Source organism: Platichthys flesus, chromosome 18 (assembly GCF_949316205.1).
Source record: "Platichthys flesus chromosome 18, fPlaFle2.1, whole genome shotgun sequence".
Taxonomy (NCBI): domain Eukaryota; kingdom Metazoa; phylum Chordata; class Actinopteri; order Pleuronectiformes; family Pleuronectidae; genus Platichthys; species Platichthys flesus.
Window position 1 is genome coordinate 17,579,580 of NC_084962.1, and position 24,440 is coordinate 17,604,019.

Genomic DNA, 24,440 nt, shown 5'->3' on the forward strand with positions numbered 1-24,440 from the left:
GGGATGTAAATAACCACTTGGGATGGCACTTATAATGCAGCGCTGACCTCCTCAGAGAGCTGAGGGCGGAGTATTAAATGGCCGGTATGTTTGCGAAGTGAAAACTTAAGCAGAATTAGCTTAATTGCTTTCACGCAATATCGTCTGAGAAACGAAAAAGTCATTACCTCCGTGCTTAGGTCCCACCAAAACACAGTGTTCCAATTAGTTAGAACAAGACAGTCCAGACTCGAGGCTTGAAGGATTTATTTTTTTTTTGCAGATCTTGCGATGTGCTGACTTAATTTTCATGCATTTTTTATTGATTAATAGCACAGCTGGCAGTTTGACAGCCACGGCACAGACACGCTTCCAATTCTTAAAGTCAAATGTGTGAGTTTTGTGTCAGAAGATGTTGAGCTTGACACGTTACATTAGAGACGCTGCTGCTATTTTAAACTTCAAGAGACTTAGCCTCTGTTTCCTGGAACTAGATTTTGCATCCAACCACACGTACAAACACTTCCTGCCTGCAGCTGCATGAAGCCAACATTAGCTTCCCCAAATCAGTTATGTGCAGGTAACAGTGTGTTCAATCAAAGTGTGCATGTTTAAAAAGCCATCAGTGTCATTGCAAAGTCATTTGAGATTGATTAATACTTTAATTATATCTAGTAGCATTGCAATGGGGAATCTAACAGAATAAGAGCTTGTCAGACTGAAGGCCCTGAGAACTATTAGGAATAAACGAATCTAAAGCATAGGCTACCTGGCTGGTCTGACTAAAGCGATTTAATAAAAACATGTAGAGACATAAAATACACAAACTCACACCGATCCAAGAGCGACAAAGACTAAAAGACTCAATATAAAACATGTGACATTCGTTCCTCATATTAAATACAGCCCTGTGTGTGTCAGACTTTCCTAGGTGTAACAAAATTACAGCAATGTTTCAACACAACTTCCCAATACAAATTACACAAAGACTTCCTGTCAGCGCTGAGGAGCATCATAAAGATTCATCGGTCACGCATTGTGATTGTCATTAGTTGCAGCACAAAAAGCAATGTTATATAATCAGTTGTGTTTTTGGCAGCACAAATACTTAGTATGTTTTGTCTACTTAAGGGGAAAAAACTCTGCAACTCTGCACTTCAGACAGCACAGAGACGAGCAGCCAGCCAGCAGGCTGTTACTGCAGTTTGTCAGCTGCCCGCGGCTCCAGGAATGCAAAGGGAGCCAAGGAGAGCAGCAGCGGAGGCATCTGTCCGGGAACAGAGAGCTCTCAGTGTGCCAAAGAAACAGCCGAGAGGAGATTTCCACCCGATAGGCCCCAATGCTACTCCTGCTGGTGGAGCCCGTCTGGGCCTGCGGAGGGAGCCCAGAGATGGGGCTCTGCATGGCAGCACAGAGAGGACCCTTTGTTGTCAAGCATTTTGTAGTGTTGAGCCCCACGGGGCCCGAGCATCCCTCTGCACCGCCTCAAGCAAGGGGGCAGAAACAGACAAGAAAATGTAGAAGAGAAAAAAGAGAAGAAATGATACGAGGAGAGAGAGAAGAACCAAAAGGGGAAACACTAAAAATGAGAGAAATAGCTTATGTTGACAATGTTGAAATGTCGGGAAATTTGAAAATAGGACTGAGGCCAAACAAGGTTCTTATCTTTGCCCACAAGATGTTTTCTCTGAGCTGTGTTGTCAAACAGAAAAAGCCTGTGAATGCTGAACCGGGGATCATAAAACTTTCAATGAAACTACACAATGTACTTTAAAATGAGAACCAGGAAAGCTGCTGGTGACTGTGTGGAAAGCAGGGCATGACCAGTACAACATGTAAAAACGGAAGAAGGCGATTTGAGCAATGGGAGTCAAATGTGTGACAATGGTTATAAAATAAAGGCTTACCCTGACCTCTTATATAGAGTATCATCGGCTCAAAGGTGTGAGATGATAGAGTTACAACACCAGGAAATAATAGAAGCAGCCAGGTACGTCACCACCACACCACTTATAACAACAGCAGCTAAAGTGGAGAAATGACTCAGTGTAAACACAACATTGTTTGGTCAGTGTGTTATAACGAGAATAACGAGAATCTACCGAATAAGAAAGTACACAAAGGGAAGTACAATAGAGGTCAAACGACAAATGATCTTATAACTATTCTCATTTTCAATCTGCTGTCCCGATGCAGTTTCTTAAATGTAAAACTGAAATAAAGCAGAATGACTTTCACATATTAATAAATGTCTATGGACTATACATGTGTAGTACCCAAACCAGTACAATACACATAGACCAAAGTAAATGTACAGCAAACCTTTTATGGGAATACTACAGCCAGTAAACACATTAAAAGAAAACCATTTTAAAATCAAAATACTACAATGCTACACAGAGATACTATACAATTACAAATGTAAACAAAAATACACATGAACCACTTGACCACGACATCACGCTATAAATCCTCTGATGTTGCCCCGACCCACTGATCAATAAGTCAAGGCAATAACTTGCAGCGTAATCGATAACAACCCACATAAAATTGATAGTTACCCATGACATATATGATGCAAAATGCTAAAAGATGGCAGATTTATTGTGTTCTCCACTTGACACTTGATGAAATCATTGGTCACATCCCAATAGGACACACAGCTCAGCAGACTGGTTTCACAGTTTCCCATCACACCTGGATACTCCCCTGATATCTGGTGTTTTCGCAAAACTGGAATTTTTTTTTCTTCTCATGAGCAAACATCAGCTCACGTTTACCCCCCCCCCCTTCCCTTATTGCAACTGTCACGTGTCTCAGCATATCCAACTAACGACTCAAACTTTCCCTTGGACCCGAAAAGCCAAGGAGTGGAGGGCGGGTGTGTGTGTGTCTGTGTGTTAGGGAGGGGGTGGGGGGGCTGATAGCTGCCAACAAGCGACCCTTTAAATAAAAAACTAAACCAGTACACACACATATCCCTGCGACTGAATCACAAACGTGGACTATACTGGTGTCTTCACAGCAGCGGTGAGACAGAGTCACACGCGTCGACACGTGCAACTGTACTGCGAGCTATTTAAACAAAGAGTGTGGTGGTGGTGGGGGGGTGCCAACACACACACACACACACACACAGAGAGAGAGAGACAAAAACAAAGCGACCCCATTATAACAAAGTGGCCCAGCAACACAAACACACACTTACTGGATGTTGATCTGAGCTGATGTTTATAAACCATTAATAACGTGGATTATATGCGTCCTTTTTTTTTAATAGCTAACCTCTTAGCTCCGATTATTGTCCACATGACCCGAATGTACCATTACAGCTGTTCGTGAACACACGCTACCGACTCACTACCGGAGCCGGTTTCCTCTTATTCTGCGTTAATCCCCCCCCCCCCCCCATACAGTGTAATTGTTATCACTTTTGTCAAGCTAGGCCATGTTCTTTTGTGTAGCAGCTGAACGTAACAAGGGTAGTTAACGTATTCCAGCCCGTGTCACGGCTAGCTTCGACAACACACTTCGCTACACAACAGAATTTTTTTTTGACAACTCGCAAATTGTCCCTCGCGAGTTGTCAAACGTTGCCAGCTAGCGCGGGCGACATTTTAGCGATTGTTCGTAAACGCGTTACGAAGAAAAACACGGAAGAGGAGGTAGAGAGACACAGAGAGAGAGGAAGAGAGAGAGAGGGAGATCGAGGTGGCCTGCGTGTGATTAGCCTTTAAAAAAAAACACACACACACACACTAAAAACAACAACACAACACTCACCAACGCGAAGGGTGAGCAGCTCCTTCTCCGTCGTTCACATTCGGGACGTTAAAGCGTGTTTCAGGAGCGGAGACAGCCCGGGGGGGAGGAGACGGTCGGTGCGTCAAACACCGGGGGGACGTGAGTGCGTTTCCTGCTCGTCGCTCCGCTCGCCCCTCGTCCTCGCTCGTGCTCGTGCTCGCTCGGCTCTTCGGGATCTGTGGCTCGCGCTGAGCGGAAACACTCGGCTCCTCCAGCAGCTGCCGCGCGCGCTCGCGGGCTCGGTCTCGCGCGGTCTCCATGGCGATCCCGTGGTAAAAAAGGGGGGGCAACGCCGCACGAGGACGGATTTCAAAATAAAAGCGCCGGGATTTGGTTTGGGGGGGGAGACAAAAGAATCCACACACAAAAAAAACACACAATAGAAACTGCTCAACGGCATTTTAGAGAGTTTCCCTGAAATCGTGGTTGGTTAGGGTTATGAAGGCCACTTCATCAAACGGCCCATCTTGTTGAGTTTGTTGAAATATAATAATAATATTAGAGTAAAATTAAAATTATTTTAACATTAGAAAGTTTACACATCTTCCGCTGTAACATACAAACATACCTCTTCCCGACTATACCTTGAATAAAACAAAAAACAAAACAAAATGACACTTACTGGTAGCACATGGTAGTTTTGCTTTGTACTTTCTTGATTCTTGTTGTCCTGGGTTTGTACCCTCGGGGGTTGAATGCACTTATTGTAAGTCACTATTGATAAAAGTGTCAGCTAAATGAAATGCAATGTAATTAATAATCAAACACGATATGTCAGTGAATAAACATCTAAAGAGGCAGTCTCCTATTTGTAAAGCCCCCCCCCCCCCCCCCCTCCCTACCTCCTACATCCTAAAGAAGTTCAGACACTCCATCATAGTATCAAGTATCAAGTATCTCCATCATTACACTAGACACTAGATCTATGTTCAAGTGTTAGGCCAAATAGCCTTTCTCAGTATGTGTTATGATGTAATTGTATTTAGTAAATGGTGAAAAGGTCCACTCCAGTGGAAATGAAGTTCATATCTGAACAGTAACTGAAGAGGTTCTTCTCTGCACTAAACACAATTGAAACTGCTCAACTGCATTTTAGAGAGTTTCCCTGAAGTTGTGTTTTGTTACAGTTATGAAGGCAACCCCATCAGATGGAACCTCTTGTTGATTTTGTGAAAATATAATAATAATAATAATAAAACACAACTTGTCACAGTGAATAAGCATCAAAAGAGGCAGTCTCCTGTTTGTGAAGCCCTCCCTACATCATGAAGAAGTTCACGCACTCCATCATAGTATCAGGTATCTCCATCATTACACTAGACACTAGATGCATGGGAGCAACTGCTCTACCGAGATCTATGTTCAAGTGTTAGGCCAAATAGCCTTTCTCAGTATGTGTTATGATGTAATTGTATTTAGTAAACGGTGCAAAGGTCCACCCCAGTGGAAATGAAGTTCATATCTGAACAGTAACTGAAGAGGTTCTTCTCTGCACTAAACACAATTGAAACTGCTCAACTGCATTTTAGAGAGTTTCCCTGAAGTTGTGTTTTGTTACAGTTATGAAGGCAACCCCATCAGATGGAACCTCTTGTTGATTTTGTGAAAATATAATAATAATAATAATAAAACACAATTTGTCACAGTGAATAAGCATCAAAAGAGGCAGTCTCCTGTTTGTGAAGCCCTCCCTACATCATGAAGAAGTTCACGCACTCCATCATAGTATCAGGTATCTCCATCATTAAACTAGACACTAGATACATGGGAGCAACTGCTCTACAGAGATCTATCGTCAAGTGTTGGGCCAAATAACATTTCTCAGTATGTGTTGTGATGTTATTGTAATCAGCAAACGGTGCAAAGGTCCACTCCAGTCACTTGAATCATGTCAGGGCAGGTTGTTAAGTAGAAAGGAAGTTCTAACTGAAGAGGTACTTCTCTGCACTAAACACAATAGAAAACGGCTCAACTGCATTTTAGAGAAAAAAAACTCGATCATTAACTTGAGGAAACTCTCCAGCAGAACATGACCTGATGTAGAAGGCCACCTGCCTCGACCGGGTGGGGTGAGCAGAGAAAGAGAGAGGAAAAAGACCATTAAAAATTCCGAATCCGTTTATCTGATTTAAGTTCCATACCATAAATGTTAAACATTAACGACATGCAAAAGTTTGGGCACTGTGTTCAAATGAGGTGGTAATATTATGATTGGCCTCCATGGTCCCTTCATGATACACTAACCAGTTATCTCTGCCTACGTCTGAGCTTTGGCATCTGACCGTATTCTGCATTGGAGTTGTGTTGCAGCCAGTGGTTTTAAGAAACACTGCAAAAACATAGAGAAAGGACAGATTCCACAGAATGTAAGCCAACTCTCAGAGCAAATATCCTTAACTCCATCAAGTAACTCAAAACGAAATGAGGCTGGCTTCTACAACAGGACAACGATCCAAAGCAAACCTCTAAGTCCGCCATGAAATACGCGTCAAGAAAGGAAAGCCAAAGCTTTTGGAATGCCTGTGGGAGCCTCTGGCCTGAACTTCATTGAAAATCGGTGAGAACTTGCTGTGTCTGCAAGACAACTAAAAATATCTGTGCACATGGAGTGATCTGCTGGAAGAGTGGGTGAAAATTCCAAAATCTGGAATAGAAAGGCTTGTGGCTATTAAAAGCATTTGCAAGCTGTTATATTTGGCAAAGGGGGGGTTGCTCAGTACTCTCTCAGTTGGGAACCCACACATCTACAAATACAATTAGTTTTTCCCTATTTTTGATCCATCAACCAAAAAGTAACTGTGCATTAACCTTTATGGAAAGCCTCCTTTAAATATCTGTAATTCCAAATGTCTACCTTTTATCTAAAACTATACATAATTCTTGATATTAGACATTGAATGCACTGCACATTGTTGGACAGTGTAAATAAACACCAGGGATAAAGCAGGAAACAAGTTCAGACACTTTTTTTCATTCTATCAAGACAGATGTTTGGTTGTTGCTTTTGCAAGGAATATTTTATTTTGATCAGTTGATGTGGTTATTCTTTGTAGCTGTTACAACTTAGGAATACTAAACATTACCACAGACCGCATATGTATTCGATTTACACAACAGTCCTTATAAGACCTGAAGGGTGGTCATTTAATATCACATATTATCTATGTGCATAAACAGAATGAGAACATTCCACTGTATTAATCCTCAGTAAAAATCTTTATTAGCACAGAGCACTTGTATTTTTAAGATAGACGGGAACGAGTGGGTGGAATATTTACTGGCATTGACTCCGAGGGGAAAACCAGTCAAAGCTCTCATCAAACCAACAACCCCAGTTCACTCTGCACATGCAAAACACAATGTGTCACAGTGACTCAACATCAGAAGAGGCGGGCACCTTTTTTGTAAAGCTCTCCCTGCCCTGCACTTCCTAAAGAACTTCACACAACTGCACGTATCTCTGTCATAGAACCAGACACTAGATACAGAGAGCAACTTCTCTATAGAGAAACAAATGGGTTATTGATTTTCTACATCCATGAAATAAAGAGGGCAGCTATGGCATTACAATATAATTCTATTATAGAATAATGTTGACGTGGAGGATAAACCGGATTTGACTTTAATGTGGGAATAATATAATCCATATCATAAAGTAATCTGTCCTTTATCCTCTGTGTGGAGCTCAGGGAGCAGCTCAGAAACTACACACATATTAATATTTGGTATATTGACATTTGCTTTCATTTGTATTTACAGCTTTGTCAACGTTTTCCTTCTAGTTGTATATGTGTTCTGCATTGTCCTCCAAGTCTTAGGCAAAATAATATCTCTAACTGAAGAGGTACAAACACAATTGTTTTTCACAGGATTGTTGATTCCACATAGTTGTTAATCCACCTCCTCATATTTTTTCCAGTTCCAGTTAAATTTAGCTCCCTCCCTGATCTCTTCTTACACCCCCGCCTTGATTTCCCGTCTTTGTATATAAAACTAGCCTCTCCCCTCTCCTCTCCCAGAAGAATCCCTGGTGAGAAAAGTTGTTCTAAAAGTCATGGCACTGGCTGAGCAGTGACTGGTGGGATTGCTGTGCAGGCAATACCACAAAAAGTTTGTTATTATATATTCTGCTCAGCCCAGGGCTAGAATGAGCAGAGTGAAAAGCTTAAAAAAAAAGGTCACTCCATTGAGAGATGATACGGGAATTACTTTCCCCAGGAACATACATGTGTCATAATTTTAGAATTTTGGGGGAGAATTTAATAATATTTTCCTTAGGCTACAATGTTGGAGCCTTTCTTCTTCTTTCACACAATTTTACTATCCAAGCAAACACACTGATACTATTACTCTTACTACTTCTCCTACTACTAATAAAACAATTGTTGTAGTGCAAGTTGATAAATATTACTACTTCAAGTAACGATTGTTATAGTTGTAATGCTAGTAAAGCTTATAAATACTAGTACGCCTACTACTACTCCTACTTATTATAATACAAATAAAACGAGTGGTAGTGCTAGTATGGTTGATAATTATTCCTACGAGTAATGATACAAATTGTTGGAATGTTAGTAATGCCAATAAAAATATTTGTACTCCTACCTATACTAATAAATACTAGTTTATTTCTAATCAATCAATCTTAATTACAGGGATCAGAAACACCTGTGTTCACAAGCTCGTGTCAACATGGCCGCTAAGACAAAGCTCTCCAGTGACATCTAGTGGAGGTATTGCCTACCTACTTATATATACACATCATTTTAGTTTTTTATACACAGTCTATTTGTTGAGACAGTGCAAATAATTCTAATTTTATTTAAATGATATGTGATTGACTATAATTTGAAACCAGCACATATTTAAATATATATAATACATAAGTATATTATGAATTGGAAGCGGATGAAAAACGTAAACACACCTACTTCCTGATTTCCGGCAAGATGGTTGCTCCCTGTCGCTTCCTCCTTGGTGAGTGTCGCATCAATGAATGAGTAACTGATGTCCAGCAATACGTCTGAGTCCCTTTCCAGCTGCAGGGAGACGATGTGAAAAGAGCTGCTGATGTTCGTTCGTTTTTTTTGTCCCAAAACAGACGCGCTAAACCTCTCAAATCAATAAAAGATGCTAACGCAGCCTCCTTTCTTGATAAAGAAAGTTCAAGTGCAAAGTAGGCTAAAGGTTGCTCTCGTGTGTTTGCTGCTAATAAGATGCTAAATAGAGAACAATTAGTTGTGTGACACGACCTTTCCCCCAGTTACACTAATATCTCCCAGTTAGCCACAGAAACCAGTAAGAGGACCCTCATTTAAACAAAGACACGTGTTTACCTGCCCTAGATGTGTGTTCAGGGGCCATGACAGTTGAGACTCAGAGCTGAAGGGCCCTTTATCCATAGACAGGTTTTACAACATCCTTCTTGGGTCATACTAAGTTAATGAACACAGTAACCTTTCTAAAGGCTGGTTTATCTTTGGCTCTGTGTCTGATGTCACATGGTAGTGATGGTGATGATGCTACAGCTTGTTTCAAGGACTGACTCAGTGTTTAGTGAATTGAGTCAGTTTTGTAAAGAGCTGCTCAGATGCTAAAACCAGTGATGTCTCCTCAGATGAGGATTGATAGAAATTAAACATACACATAGACTTTGTGTCTATTTGTTTCATTGATAAGATGATAGTTTCTCATTTTAGAAACTCTTTGTGAAAGATATGGTATTTATTTAATCTTTTGTTGTCCTAACAGATTCAGATAAAGGCCCTTCGGTGGAATCGTCCCTCTGAGACCGGACATGGCTCACTCACAGATCCGACTGAGGATCCTCCCCGGAGCTCGCTGTCTCTTCGACAAACTGGTGCAGGTCAGAGTAGACGGACTGGCTCCTTTCAAACCAGTAGAGCTAAGGTCAAAGCTAGTGGATGACAGAGGGGTGATCTTCAAGGCCTCCGCCCTGTACAAGGCGGATGAAAGCGGCCGGTTGGATGTTTCCCGCTCACCTTCCCTGGAAGGAAGCTACACCGGAGTGGAGCCCATGGGTCTGTTCTGGGCCATGTCTCCAGACATTGCACACAGCAAACTGCTGAAGAAGAATGTGCTCGGCCCGACACTGGTGGAGATAGCAGCGGTTAGTCAGGAGACTGGTAAGCTGCTGGTCTCTGAAACTGTGGAGCGAGGATTCATGACCGAAGGGATGAAGAGAGTTCCTGTACAAGAGGGCAGAATACGGGGAGTCCTCTTCATTCCACCAGGTCAGTTGGGTTTAACCTGAGGGAGCCTTGAGAAATTCAAATTTACATTCACAAAACATTACAAATACATTCTGTTGACAGGAAAGGGTCCGTTCCCTGGAGTTGTGGACTTGTACACGCTCGGTGGAGGTCTCAGTGAACCCCGAGCCAGCCTCCTGGCAAATAAGGGCTTTGTGGTTTTGGCTCTGGCTTATTATGGCTACCAGGATCTACCGAAAAATCCCCCAAAACTGGATCTGGAATACTTTGAAGAAGCTGTAACATATCTGAGGAGCCAGCCAGAAGTAAGAACTGAAGATTAACACCTACAATATCAAACTCAACATATTATTCCCTTAATGTGATTTTAAATTTACTGGTTTCTGTCCAATTCATTCACAGCAAATAAAATGAGAACGGATAATGTATTTTTATGAGACTGTGTCAATGTCGCCATCTGCTGGCTTCTGATTACCATTATATAGTTGTGACAGAAACTAAATTAATTAAACTAATAGGTAATTATAGGATTGAGGCATACTTTAATTTAATTAAATGCTATGAAATATGACATTTTATCAATGATAGACCTGCCTTTTAATATAATACCTCTCACTACAGGTCAAAGGTCCCGGGGTTGGCATCATCTCCATCTCTCACAGTGGAGCTTTGGCTTTGTCAATGTCCTCTTTCTTACAGGGGATCACAGCCACCGTCTGTATCAACAGCTGCATTGGAAACACTGTTATCCCCCTCCACTATAAAGACACTGTAATAACCCCACTCCCTCCTGTCCTCAAGAACGTTAAAGTAACAGACTCGGGGCTGTTTCGTATTCGCGACGCCTTTACAGGCCCGACCTTGGAGAAGAACCAAGCATCCTTGATCCCGATTGAACGGGCCAGCTGCCACTTCCTGTTCGCGGTCGCTGAAGATGACCAAAACTGGAACAGTGCTCTATTTGCACAACACGCCGCTGCAACGCTGAGAAGTCACAGCAAAGAAGAGTCGTTTGAGGTGGTGACTTATCCCAGAGCGGGACACTTTCTGGAGGTCCCTCACATGCCCCACTGTCCGTCCGGCTTTCACGCTGCAGTGGGGAACGCCGTGCTGTTTGGGGGCGAGCCAAAAGCCCACTCCGAGGCCCAGCTGGACCTGTGGGAACGAGTCCAGGAGTTCTTCAAGAGCCACTTGGACAAGGAGAGCACTTGTTAGCAAGGAGTGTTGAGTCAAGCTTGTCAAGCATCCCAGAACGGCCGTCCTTAGCTATGCTCGCCTCGTCTGGAATTTCTAATGAATTCAACAAACACTGCAGCTCTGTAAGCGTCACTCTGCCCTGGGTCACATGGAGCAGAAGTTTAAAAGATTACTTTTAGATTTTCTGCTTAATTAGTCCATTGTTGTGCGTTTACTAGAATAACATAACACAATTTTTGCTGTTGTGGGAAAAAGGAACTATTGTCGAGACCACAACTATTTGGCCAGTGACACTTTTCATCGTTCTGCCTCTGTACTAATCAAATGGGTTTTAAATGAAGCCATGAAGATGTTATAGAAGTGTAGATTATTACTTTAATTCCTGTTGTTTATAACAGTGAAGCACAGATTTAATATATCTAAAATATTTATTCCATATAAAAATATTTGTTGATCTATGATACAACTTCTGATTTGTTAAATCATGTTAACACCATGTTTCTATTTAAATTTAAATAGAAACATGGTGTGTATTTCATCTTTGTGTTGTATTATTATAAAATATAATCTGTGTGTGTGTATATATGTGAGTCTCTTTTTTGTAGAGTCTCTTTCATTGTGTTTATAGAGATGAGATTTTTCTTGTGATGTTTCCACATAAAAAGAAATTAAGCAGCCTGTGATCCAGTTCATTCTTTTCTTTTACTACTTATTGATTCTGGTCCCTGATTTACACAGAAGAGACAACAATAGATTCAGTGTTATTTAAAACAAAGTAAATATTGAAAAGCTGAGGGTTCTTTTTTTTTTTTTAATCATGAGAAGTGCCCCTGTCCTGGTTTTGGTATTTTCAGCAGACGGATGAGGAATGTCTCGAGCTCCTGTGAGAGAACAGAATGAACAAGACCACAGCAGAAGATGGAAAGTGAGAGAGAGACGATCAGGTCAAGTTATTGCAACAACATTTGAAAGTTTTAATCTATTCAAGGTCTTGCTTTCATCACAAAATAGCAAACAATAATATTCATATCTCTTGTCATGCTGGCCCTGAAGCCTAAAATAAACACAATGGCAACAAGAACCATAGAAACAAAGCTGTGTTGTGATTGTGTTTTCTTATTTGTCTGTTTTCGTGTTTGTCACTGTGTTTTTGGATTTGTTGTGTCATGTGATTTCCTGTTTTCTTTGCCTAGTTGTCATTGTGATTGTGCACTTTGGGGCCCTCACACTCTTTGTGTGAAAGCCTCCATATTAAATCAACCCACACATGATATCTACCATCACTTCCCAGTGTGTGATCTGGCCTCTCCCTGCTCTCTGCTTGTCATTCATGCAGACACAGTGGAGTGTCTCGGTGCTATCGGAGGAGGAGGAGGGGTTCTCCTCTCCAGTCTCTCACCTCACGCTGGGAGCTTTTCTCTCTCATGCTCCAGCCTCCCAGTAACCAGCCTGGGATTGCTGCATGACTGGCAGCGGCACAGGGAGAAGCAGCCGGTCAGACACAGCGTGTTTCTGGGGGAGAGGAGAGGCAACGGTCGAGCTTCCTCGGTTCTGCAGGACTGTGTTGTTCCCCGGAATGGACGTTTCGCAGGCCGGTGTTGTTTTCGGGTGCAGCGGGTATCAGAGAGCAGCATCCAGCCGCCAGCCCCTCACCGCTACCGGATCTCACAGGCTGATCTGTGCCATGCATCCGCAGTGAGGGATGATGGAGCCTCCAGCCTGGGCTCAGCATGTCCCCGAGTTATTATCCACATGATTTTTGCATGTGTTTATATTCGTTTCCTGCAGATTATCAGTGATCTGTAGTATTTTCTTTTGTGTGCAAAGCATCATCCCCACCACAGTGGCGGGGATGCCTCTCCAGTGATGGCTTCTGTCATCCAGCCTCCCTCCTCGAAAAACATCTGGATCTCGGGCTGAGCCGTCATGGACAGCGGGAGCCGACCTGCGACGGTCGGGGACGGTGCAGCCAATTTCACAGCATCGAACTTGTGGCTGGATCTGCTGAACGCGTCTGGCCGGTGGGACGGCGGAAGCATCCCGGCCGCCGAGCCCCAGGGCGGCGGGCTGGACGAGCAGCAGCAGCGGCTCATCCGGGAGCAGAGCTACCGGGACTTCACCACCGCCATCCAGGTGTTCATCCTCCTGGGTTCGCTGCTCGGTGAGTCTGTGCGAACTCCAAACACACCAGGAATCAGAAAAGGATAAAAAAAACAAAAACATGTGATGAACATTACATGAATCTTTGCTCAGTTTGTTTTGGGACCTGTTGAAAACCTTCTCTTTCTAGATGTTCCCATGAGCCTCAACTGGGCCAGTTCATGAGGATCCTCTGAGTCATAGTAATACAATATATGTGAGGTAGTTTACAACAACAACAAGACACAGAAGTATATATATATATATATATATCATCAGTACCTGTGTGAACAGGAAGAAGCAGGATGGTGTCTTTGCAAAATGTGAAATAATAAGCATGCTTGGATTGGATCATATTTGCAACTTAACAGACACATGTTTGTTCTCGTATTAATTTACTCATGTTTTTTTAATGCTATAATGAATCCGTCGTGTATTGGGAAACTAAAATATCTGAGATTATTTACAACAACAACAAACAAGTCTTCCACAAGTATGAAACTCTGTGGTTGAAGCAGCAGGTTGGTGTTTGTGATGGTTATTGTAAAAAAATTGAAAACATCAGCCTTGACAAGCATGGAATTGGATAGTACAATATTTTGGTCATATGTTCCATCTTAACAGACTTATCCCTGCAGGTTTGTTTTTCTCACTTATTTGCTCGTACATTTTGAAAGTATTTCAAGGTAAAAGGAATCATAAAGGTATTGGGGAACTAAAATATCTGAGGTTATTTACAACAAACAACAATGTTTGCCTGAAAGACTAAATGAGGTCAACTTAAGAAGCAGCTTTGTATATAAGTTTTTGTTTAATTAGTTATTCGATGCTAAATTAGTTATTCATGATTGACATCTGAGATTGACTTGCATTAGGTCGATCCAGTTTATCTCCGTGACCTCGATGTCGTGGATCAACTCCTGCGCAGAATCTGGCTCCAAATGAGACCAAAAGCACAAGATGGCAGCTTCTGTATTGATAAATGACAAGCAAGAGACAAAACCAACATGAAACTAGAATAATTATTTCCTGACCATATTCTTTAGCAATGTAGACGAGGCCGATTGCATTTTTTCTTTTGAAAGGATTTTAAAGGAAGGATGTGTCTTCCATCTTTACCCAACACGTGTATTTATCAGAGCGCTGCTGGACGCGGTCTTTCTCTCTCACTGTTGTGTTCCCATTGCAGGTGGTGAACACTCCCTTAGATAACGGTCCTATGGTTTAGGATGGAGCGGGTCAGAGTCAGCACGCCATCCACTCCTTTGTGTTATTCCTGAATGTATAGAGAGGTCAAGACCTGCTCCAGTTCTTTGACACATCAACACCTTCCTATTAGCAGCCCTGTGAGTGCTGCTGTCCATGTGGATGCACTCATTAGGTTAATAGGGAGGTGAAGTTGTGCTGCACCATTCAAGAACAAAACAAACATACAGACTGTACATGAAACAGTTATAAACTCTATATGCTCCCAATCCCTTTAAAGTTAAGCCAGGTTTTTAAAGCACATTTCCCAGCCAGGGAATTATTGCTGCTAAGCCCTGCCGAGGGATTTTGTTTTCTAACTACCATAGTCATAAATTGACCTGAATTGGAAATTATATGACTTATTTAACTGGAGCCAACTCCCAGTGCTTTTAATCCTGGTCACAATTGTATCCCTGCTCGATAAACAGAATCTGTAGCGAGGGACACGATTTTGGAGCTGGAAGTCTTTTTCTATTTCTAGTTTGACCAATCACATTTGAGAATAGGCTTTGAATGCCCGCAGGTAAACAGTGCCTTTTCTGTTGAGAGTAAAAGAGGTGGAACACATTGAACATGATGAATCAGCTATCGGCTTTTTAATTTATTTATCTGCTTTCATCTACAGATAGCTGTTCATACACCATACGCCACAACATGTTGGCCCTAGAAGCTAATTCATCATAAGGCGACAGCTGATGGGCTCAGAGATTAGTTTGAGGCTAACTTGAATAATTTGATACCAAACAACATTACAGGAAAACATGTGGAAAGCAGCCATGTATTATAAGCTGGGTAATTGAATGAGACAGGCTGGAACAGAAAGTGGTACTTAGCTAGTTTCCCTTATTTCACCATGAAATTAGCAGATATCAGCACTTTGAGACTCAGAGGCATTTTCTTGCTGATGCCAGAAGATGCACCGACTGCTGCTGAGGATGATGATGATGATGATGATGAGAGTGAGGAAGGAGCTGTGTGAACTGCACATCTGTCTCCAACACTTCGATCACATCAGCAGTGTGAAACACGATCCTTCTCTCCCAAACACTCAATGCAAATGAATGGGTTATTTGTCACAAACGGGGCTGAAGTAGTATTTTTTCCTCCACGCTGCACAAAACACTCAACAAACAACGGGAGTGCGGTTGTGAAAAGTGACTCGGACTTTGTGCGACTTGCAGAACCAGTTCACGTAGATGAAATACGGGGAAAGTGAGTCCAAAACCAGCATAGAAGAAATACATTTGCTCAGCCATGACTCAGCTCCACCTCCTGCTGTGCAGTGAGATGTGGCGATAAACGGTCTGGAGCCATGAGGTTCTACCTTAGACAACCCAACCACCGGAAAAGAACAAGTAAATACATCCTGTGAAAGACACAGTCACGATTCCTTCATCATTGCGGGGGAAAGCTGACCTTTGCTAATAAGAGTGTCTCAGGAGAGATCTTGAACTTTACATTTCCAGTGACACAGAGTCACGACTGTTCGGGTCGTGGAAGGTTAAGGAATGAAAGGATATTGTCAGTGAATCCATTTAAAATATGTAAATCAATTATATCATCATTTCACTTTTTTACGCATTCAGTTTAGGGCCGGGAGACTGAGTTCATTTCACAATGAACAAAAGAAATGATGATTATAATTATTTTCTTGATAACAAGAAGGTTTTTGTACCGTGACGAAAGCCAGGATCTTTCTAGATAGTCAGACTGAACTTATTTTCAGGAATGAACAAGATACAGAATGTTGGTTCTGTCATTGAAGGGAATCTGTGTGATATCTGATGCATGGACATACAAAACTAGTTACAGACTATAAATACATGCTTTGTGTTTTCCCCTCTTCACGTCGCTCCTCGTCCGTGACACACAAAGAAATAAACAGAAACGTACCTCGTGTTATTCACACGTTCACATTAAAGGTCTCACTCTGGCAACAACCAGTGTGTGAATGGCAGGATTATGTGTATTATTTCTTTATGATAGATTGATTTACAGCGTCAGTATTAGAACCAATGACTCCATCTTATTTAATAGATGAGGTGAGTCCTTTTTTTTAAAATTAAGATGGAGGCGAGTCTCCATTTTCTCGCATTGAAGCCAAAACATCCCAGACACGGGTGCCACCATCTTGTGATCTTGACATCACTCGGAGCCAGAGTCTTCCCAGTGGCTGGCTGCAATATAGTAAAGTATATTTAGAACTTTTGCGAGAATCAGGCTACCTGTTATCCTGCCTCTATGCTAAGCTACCATCCCCTCTATACGTATTGCACGTTCTCATTTAATTCTCCTGCAGAAATTGAACACACGTATTTCTGAAAATACCGAACTATTCTATGTTTATATAATTCCCGGTATTAAGCAGAGGATATTATCGATTATTTCCGATAAAGCACAGATCAGTGTTTGACTGTAAATCGGATCAATGTGCCACTCTGTGCACGGCACGCGCTAACATTGCCAACAATTGTAAATCGGGTCTGTGAGGAATTATGTGAGTTACGTGGTTATCTGGCGCTCCGCTCCTCTACCATTCATAAAGCAGGGTTGCATCTATAACAGTAACAGTGGAGCCGCTAATTGTGTTCGTGATGTTTCACACTTTAGATTGTAACAGCTCGAGTGTTTAGACTCCGTGTAGGTGTGTGCGTGTGTGTGTGTGTGTGTGGGGGGGGGTCTAACTGCAGCTTATCAGCACGAGTCCAGTTACGTCACTGAATACTCGCGTTTTCCAGGAAGCAGACAAAATAAGCATAAAAAAACAACTGATATTGCTATTTATTTTCATTCTGCTACAAAAGTGTGTGTGTGTGTGTGTGTGTGGGGGGGGGGGGGGTATTGTTTGCTCTTCCTCCCCATTGGCTCCTGTGTGTGGTTGCCAAGGTGTTCCTCAAGTGCCGGGTGAGTATTTCAGGCACAGATGGACAAAGTGATTTGTGTAGACAATACAAGCTCTGACTATGAAGAAGTCCAGGTACTGATGTTTGCATTTATTATTAATTAGTCACAGCTATGACCATAATACCCTCAAAAACCACTTGTGTTCTTATTCAGGTAGACGTGACACTTTTATCTTAATTGCTTGTTGGATGATCAACAATCAAGCTCATTAATGACGTCAACAAGGTCCTTTTTCAACCTGTTTCTTTGTTTAGGTGAGAAATTATTCAAAATGTGTCAAATATGCGATACAACATGTGTTTCTAATTCTGGATATGGTGTTGAAACTGTGATTCCCACGTACGTACGTCACTTGTGTTTCCACTGCTGGGAAAGTGAGACAAAGCAGCGTTACACCTTCACTTCCTGTCGGACTCACACGGCTCCTGTGGAAATTGTCAGTCATTAAATCCTGAGTGACTTTGCCATGTCTGAAATAGTGAAGATAAAAAACACCTTTTGTATTTTCCTTTATGAAAGTGGGTTCTCCTCCTTATCCCCTGTCACCTCCATCTTTCTTTTACTTGGTTCTCTTCTTTATTTAGTAGTTCTTCTCCTCCTTCTTTTCATTTTCTTGCTCCCACTCCTTCCTGAGACTGTCTTCAGAGATAAAAGTGCAGGTTGTTCATTCAAATGTCTTTGAACTTGGTTTTACTTGAGTCTAATAACCTGCTAAAAATGAAAACACTCATAAAGCTCTTCCCCTTTCTCTCCCCACAGGAAACGCCACCGTGTTGTGGTGCACCAGCTGCACGAGCGTCTTCAAATCCGTGACCAATCGCTTCATCAAGAACCTGGCATGCTCCGGTATCTGTGCCGGCCTGGTGTGCGTCCCCTTCGACGTGGCCCTGGGAGCCAGCCCCCGCTGCTGCTGGTGGCTTCACACGCTGCTGCTCTGCAAGGCCGTCAAGTTCCTCCACAGACTCTTCTGCTCGGCCACCGTGCTCAGCTTCAGCGCCATCGCACTCGACAGGTCAGGAAACTTTTCTAGTGGTCGAAGTGGAAAATACATACTAGCCCCTCGGGACTGTGTATTAAAGTTATTTAGAGTTATAAAGCTGGATTTTAAATACTGTGATGATGGAACAGCATGATTGTACATAAAAATATAATGTTATTCAATTTCATCAATTATCAAAACCAGCATCAATCTACATACCAGAGATTGGAAAATTTGTTAAATTAAGTTTATGCCCGATTATGCCTAATGTTGCTAATTTGCCTCATACCTTAATTTTATATCTACTGTATATGCTATATTGAAATTAACCTCCACTTAATTTAGCATCTGTATAACAGCCAAAAACACAAATATTTTTCTTTTTCTATAATTGGAAATTAATTCAGGCAGTAAGGGGTTAATTTAAATCCACACATCTTACAACAGTAGTAAAAAAAGAGCTCTTTGTCCGTGAGTAGGATGAGAGATGATTTTATTTCAGCTCTGCAGTCAGATCCGCTGGCTCGTGGGCTCATCCCACTCACTTCACTGGATTTAGAAATATCACTTGAGAGAAGTGGATGGTTTCAACCGATCATCTGATCACTTCATCAATATATTGACTCTCTGAGTCGGCGGAAGTAGTTCTGTTCCCCAAAAAATGGAAACACATCTACTACACGAGTGGAGCAACATCAGGGCAGGATGGTCGATCAGATCCTGTGGTGTTACATTCTCATTTCAACCTCGGTTCCACTGCTTTAAAGATTATATCACCGCTGCCGCAACTAATACAAGCAGAACGCAATCAAGCCAATGAATTATTAATTCTGAAGGAAGGAGGCTGAGGCTGACAATTCAGTCCTTTATTTGCGTTGCTGATTATTAAGAGACAACAAAAGGATGAGAGAGACAATTATCTGTCAAACATGAATGAGGGGAACACAACACACCTACATGATTTAATACAGCACCGACAAAGGGAGAGAAAAAACGTTATATTGAGGTAAAGGTTTAGGTTATTGAAATATATTTAAAAGCCTCAAAAAAAAAAAAAAAAAGCCTCTAGACTAAGGAAATGGAGAAATCTGTCTTTCCTCATCTAATCAACTTCAAACCATTTATACAAATAGGCTAAATGTAGAAATATCTGTCCGTCCACCCATTTGTCTTTCTCTCTGATGACAGCAAAGTAAGTATTGGGACATGTGATTGACAGCTGGTACAGTCCAATGGGTGCAACTTCAGATTTAAACTTCAGATTTAAACTTCAGATTTAAACTTCAGATTTAAACTTCAGATTTACAGTGTGACCTCCTTTCAGGCGCCTGTATCCTCTTCATGCTGAATAAACCTTCTTGTGTCTGTAGATACTACTCTGTGCTGTACCCGTTGGAGAGGAAGATCTCCGACGCGAGGTCCAGAGATCTGGTCATCTACATCTGGGTCCACGCGGTGGTGGCCAGCCTGCCGGTGTTTGCAGTGACCAACGTGACGGATGTGTACGTCACCTCCTCCTGCTCAGAGGACCACGCCCGCTCGCTGGGCCACATGGTGTATGTGTTGATCTACAACGTCACCACAGTGATCCTCCCGCTCGCCCTGGTCTTCGTCTTCATGCTGCTGATCCGCCGAGCGCTCAGTGCTAGCCAGAAGAAGAAGGTGATCATCGCGGCTCTGCGGACGCCACAGAACAGCATCTCCATCCCGTACGTGTCCCAGCGAGAGTCCGAGCTACACGCCACCTTGCTGGCTGTGGTGCTAGCCTTCTCCGCCTGCAGCGCCCCCTATGGGGCCTTGGTGGTTTATCGCACCATTCTGGCCGACACCAAGGAGCTGCCCATCTCACTGTATCTCACGGCCCTGTGGCTCCCCAAGGTGTCTCTGCTCACCAACCCCCTCTTGTTCCTGACTGTGAACCGCTCCGCGCGTCAGAGCTGGATGGAGCTGCTGGCCAGGATTCACAGACGTTACAGCCGCAGGAACGTGGTCAGCACCGGGGGTCTGGCCTCTTTATCGGCGGAGGGCGTGATCGGAGAGCCTGTGGGACTTGATGCAGCCGGCCGCTCTGGGAGCCAACTTCTGGAGATGTTCAACATTGGCCAGCAGCAGATCTACAGACCCTCTGAGGAAGAGGAGGATGTAGGGAATGAGATTCCTTCTCAAGGATCAGGAAACTGCTGTGGGCCACAAGAGGACCTCAACAGCCGGGCGAGACTAGGGAGCCTCAGAGGGGAGGGGACCACCAAAAAGGACCCTATGCTGGGCACAGTGGGAGGACTGGTCATCACCAAAGAGGGATCTCCTGCAATCATAGCCCCACGGAGCTCTCCGGTCCACACGTGTGCTTACGCCTCTTCATCGCAGGTGGCGCCAGCGACGCCAACAGAAGCTGAGGACTCTTCCCAGTTTGGCTTCGGACCGTTTGAGCTGCCTCCTCAGTGGTTACCTGAGACCAGGAACAGTAAGAAGAGGCTGCTGCCTCCACTGGGCAACACGCCCGAGGAGCTGATCCAGACCAAGCTGCCCAGACCTCGGCCTGAGCGCAGAATCAGCAGAAACAATAAGGTCAGCACCATCTCCACTGTGGACCAGTGAAGAAGCCCTGCTGGGTGAGAAGCTTGCGTTCATTTGGGCAACTTCAACCTTCTAGACTGGTTTCCATTTTATTCTCCAATGCAGACATTTTGGTTTTCCACTTCACTGCCCAGAACTTTCGACGCCCGAGGCAACGCAGTTTTCTTTTTGGACAGAAATCAATTTGACATAAAACATTTACAACGCAGACTTCCCGAGCCCCCGGGCCGAGCCGGCTCCATAATGAAGGACCTCGACAATGATGACATGATTGAGAGCAGATATTGTTTTTCAATCTCCCTCTTTTGATTAGAGCTGGCATCAGTGGTTCAATGAAGATTTTGTAAAATAGGTACATGCCGTGATTGCACTCTGTAAAAAAAACAAGAAAAAAAGATTATCTTCAGTATTTGGGATTGACTTTTATTCTGAAATCTCACTTTTGGAATATTTGCATTATCTTTTGAATGTGGTAGACGTCACTGTTGTCATTTGTATTTTAAATGTAAGTGGATTTGATAAAACAATGCAGATGTACAGTATGCAAATACACATTATAAAGAATGTTCCGAGTTGAGTTGCTTTTCTGTGACCCAGTGAAACCACAGTCATCCCAGTCTGGGATCTTTTAGTCCCAGTTGATCTATTTTATTTAGTCCTCGCTGGTTTCCTGAGAAAAAAATCAATTGCTCAGTCACTTTGTAAAATAAAGCAAATGAGGGCAGACGCACATTTTATATCCTCAGAGACTCGGTGAGAAGTTGTTCAGTTTCATTTGTGTTCATCTTTTTTGACACTCTTCACTCTCTGTTTTTTTTTTTGTGATGCATAATTCAATAGCATCAGCCTCAACCTGGCGGCTTTGGCTGAGGTAAACAGAGCTGGGCTGCACTTCAAATATTTGTCAAGCCGTAACTCCCCATGGGGCTACCCACAATCCCCTGCAGTGTCCACAAAGGAGCCGAATCTATGCCGTGTCCCTCTCATGCTTTTATCAGGAAATTGCGCAGTCACGCCTGACTGGAAACAGCGTCCAGCGCTACAACTTAAAAGTGGGAAAGAGACGGGTTTGTTTTTCTACGTCTGTTCCAAATAACGACTGTAGTATTGACTTCACTCGACAGGTACACAGCGGTTGCTTTGGTAAATCTGCATTTCAGACGGAACACTGAGCCTAAGTGATGTAAGAGATTTGAAGTGTCACATGTAACAGGAAGATGATTGATTTTCCTGGCGAGCGTTTTTGAGAAAACACCGGCAGTGGCTCATATTTCCCGCCTGGCTTCATTCAAGGCTGATTCAAATACAAATATTTTCCTCCCGCAACCAGTAGGAGCTGGACGACACAGATACAGAGCAGTGATCGGTGGGTTTAAAAAAGTTCATGTCTAGAGAGGGTTAAGAAATTAAAGCGACAAACCATATTTTGGAATGTATTTCTTTATTTCATCTGAGAGATTCATGCATTTCTGCTTTTGTTGTGGATTTTCTCACTGGTTGGATTTGGGCTGGAAACTGAAGTTTAGCAACATTTGAATTGTAATCTGATGACAGTTGGTTTCTTATGTTATAGCTGACCACAGATAGAAAGAGACAGAGAGTTGTTACGGGGCTTTTGCTAATATATCTTCAACAGCAAATAGTGTGAGAACATGCCAACCCCCCCCCCCCCCCCCCCCCTTCCAGGCTTCGCCTCCATTCTGTCTGTTTCCAGGTTTCCAGTTCCTGTCGCAGAGCTTTTTGATCTTCAGTATCTTTTTCCAAGCTTCGAGAATAAATCCTTGAACCACAAAATGTGTGAGAGGTGTTCAAGTGTTTGGCAAAATGGGAGATGTGAACATCCATCCAGCCCGACCTCATCTGCTGATGAAGATGATGTGATGCGACTGAGAGCTCCAGAGCAGCTACTCAGGACTTTGTGCTGATATTGATTTTTAAGAGTCTATTATTTTTAATGAAATCAACACTGTGCCGCTCTGACAGCCCCATTGTACCGACACACAATGACTCACAATTACTGCTTGTGAAGGTATATTATTTTTCCTTTTCATAGAAAGCAATAGGCTTCCCGTATGTACCAGGATTGTGTTGTTTACGGCTGATGGGAACGTCTAGACTTGCTAATGAGAGATCAGAGGCTCACCGCCCACACAAACGGAAACTTGTGGCTACGCAACGTCTAAACACATTCAGAACAATACCCTAGATTCACATTTCTCTTTTTCTCTTTCAAACCCTCCATCGTCAGCCTGACACTGACTCGAAGCTGAGGGAATCTCATTAGCGACATTTTTAAGAAAATGGTAGGAAATGAAAGCCGCTGAAATCCTGACGACAAACATCGAGTTTAATCTTCTTTGCAGTCCGTGTAAGAAGGAGCACATGAGGAGCTTTGTGAGGAACAAAAAACAGCCAAACAAAGGCTCTTTTTGTTATCAGCTGTGGTTTATTGTTATCCCGGGAAAGGAATTGTCGTCACTGGTGTCGTCATTGTTGTCCCTCACTCCACCTCCAGTCTTCATAGTTACGAGAAGAAGTCCACAATGCAAAGTGGCATTTTAATGATGTGGTCCAAAATCATGGGACTCAATCAATAAAAAAAAAACACAGACAGGGAGAGATGGAAAATCCCCACGACAAAAAACTGAGGATTTTAGGTTTTTCACTTTAGATCAAAGACTTGAATATGTTTAAATTGAGGGTTTATGCCATATTCACACATCCCCTTGTTTGCAGGCTGGGTCAGACTAACTTCTGTTAATCCATTGCACCCAACATCGCTCTAGCTGGTTTTTATATAACGTCTTTTAATAGCATTATGTAAATCCTTCTTTTTTTGCTCGATGTGATTTCACTCAGGTGGTTTTCAGACACCGACTCTGGAAAAATGTCCCGAAAACTGTTTCCCTTTCACATATTAAACTTCATAATTTCAGAGGAATGGTTAAAGACCTGAATGTTTATCACGTATCATGTGTTTCTGGGGCGGGGGCGGCGGGGGGGGGTTCAGTAGGGCTCCGAGGTCACTGAGGCCCTCTGCCCCCTGAAGTCCCTTAAAACGCTTCGTGTAAATGACAATTAAGCTACAAATGACATTTTGAGAGCATGCACACACTGAGTCAGGTGTTTAATAGATTAAAATGTCAATGAGCTGCAGCTGTTGAGGGCTTTAAACTAACAGAGACTCAGTTAGAGGAACATTACATGTGACCGGATAATTCATCTGACGATTCACAAGCTTTTTTTTATGAGAGAAAATCAATCACAGACCAGTTGATGGATTAATCTATGGATGAATGGACACGTTCGCTCACAGCAAATCCACTCGCTGGCAGCATGGAGGAATTATTAGAGACTATAATTGTTTTCGGTGGCCATTA

General features: G+C 42.8%; 3 protein-coding genes across 3 annotated transcripts in view; 2 read left to right on the top strand and 1 right to left on the bottom strand.

Annotated features, from left to right (window-relative positions):
- susd6 (sushi domain containing 6) overlaps positions 1 to 3,925 on the bottom strand; it is a 29,435-nt gene extending 25,510 nt beyond the window's left edge. The window contains exon 1 of the mRNA XM_062411377.1: positions 3,763 to 3,925. The gene's annotated coding sequence lies outside the window, so the exon portion shown is untranslated. The remainder of the gene's footprint in view (positions 1 to 3,762) is intronic.
- Positions 3,926 to 8,717: 4,792 nt separating this feature from the next.
- On the top strand, positions 8,718 to 11,891 carry acot20 (acyl-CoA thioesterase 20). Its single transcript, XM_062411376.1, has 4 exons — positions 8,718 to 8,760; positions 9,535 to 10,037; positions 10,119 to 10,321; positions 10,638 to 11,891. Exons 2-4 carry the CDS (start codon positions 9,581 to 9,583, stop codon positions 11,229 to 11,231), a joined length of 1,254 nt encoding a protein of 417 aa, XP_062267360.1. The 5' UTR covers positions 8,718 to 8,760; positions 9,535 to 9,580; the 3' UTR covers positions 11,232 to 11,891.
- A 588-nt stretch (positions 11,892 to 12,479) lies between these two features.
- On the top strand, positions 12,480 to 21,637 carry gpr176 (G protein-coupled receptor 176). The gene is made up of 3 exons (XM_062411396.1): positions 12,480 to 13,374; positions 18,264 to 18,516; positions 19,854 to 21,637. Exons 1-3 carry the CDS (start codon positions 13,140 to 13,142, stop codon positions 21,079 to 21,081), a joined length of 1,716 nt encoding a protein of 571 aa, XP_062267380.1. The 5' UTR covers positions 12,480 to 13,139; the 3' UTR covers positions 21,082 to 21,637.
- The last annotated feature ends 2,803 nt before the right edge of the window (positions 21,638 to 24,440 follow it).

Excerpts from the sequence above, each read along its gene's own strand:
- gpr176 (XM_062411396.1), top strand. The coding sequence starts at position 13,140 with ATGGACAGCGGGAGCCGACCTGCGACGGTCGGGGACGGTGCAGCCAAT. Across the intron at positions 13,375-18,263 it reads CCTCCTGGGTTCGCTGCTCG|GAAACGCCACCGTGTTGTGG; the intron begins GTGAGTCTGTGC and ends CTCTCCCCACAG. Across the intron at positions 18,517-19,853 it reads AGCGCCATCGCACTCGACAG|ATACTACTCTGTGCTGTACC; the intron begins GTCAGGAAACTT and ends TTGTGTCTGTAG.
- acot20 (XM_062411376.1), top strand. The coding sequence starts at position 9,581 with ATGGCTCACTCACAGATCCGACTGAGGATCCTCCCCGGAGCTCGCTGT. Across the intron at positions 10,038-10,118 it reads AGTCCTCTTCATTCCACCAG|GAAAGGGTCCGTTCCCTGGA; the intron begins GTCAGTTGGGTT and ends TTCTGTTGACAG. Across the intron at positions 10,322-10,637 it reads ATCTGAGGAGCCAGCCAGAA|GTCAAAGGTCCCGGGGTTGG; the intron begins GTAAGAACTGAA and ends CTCTCACTACAG.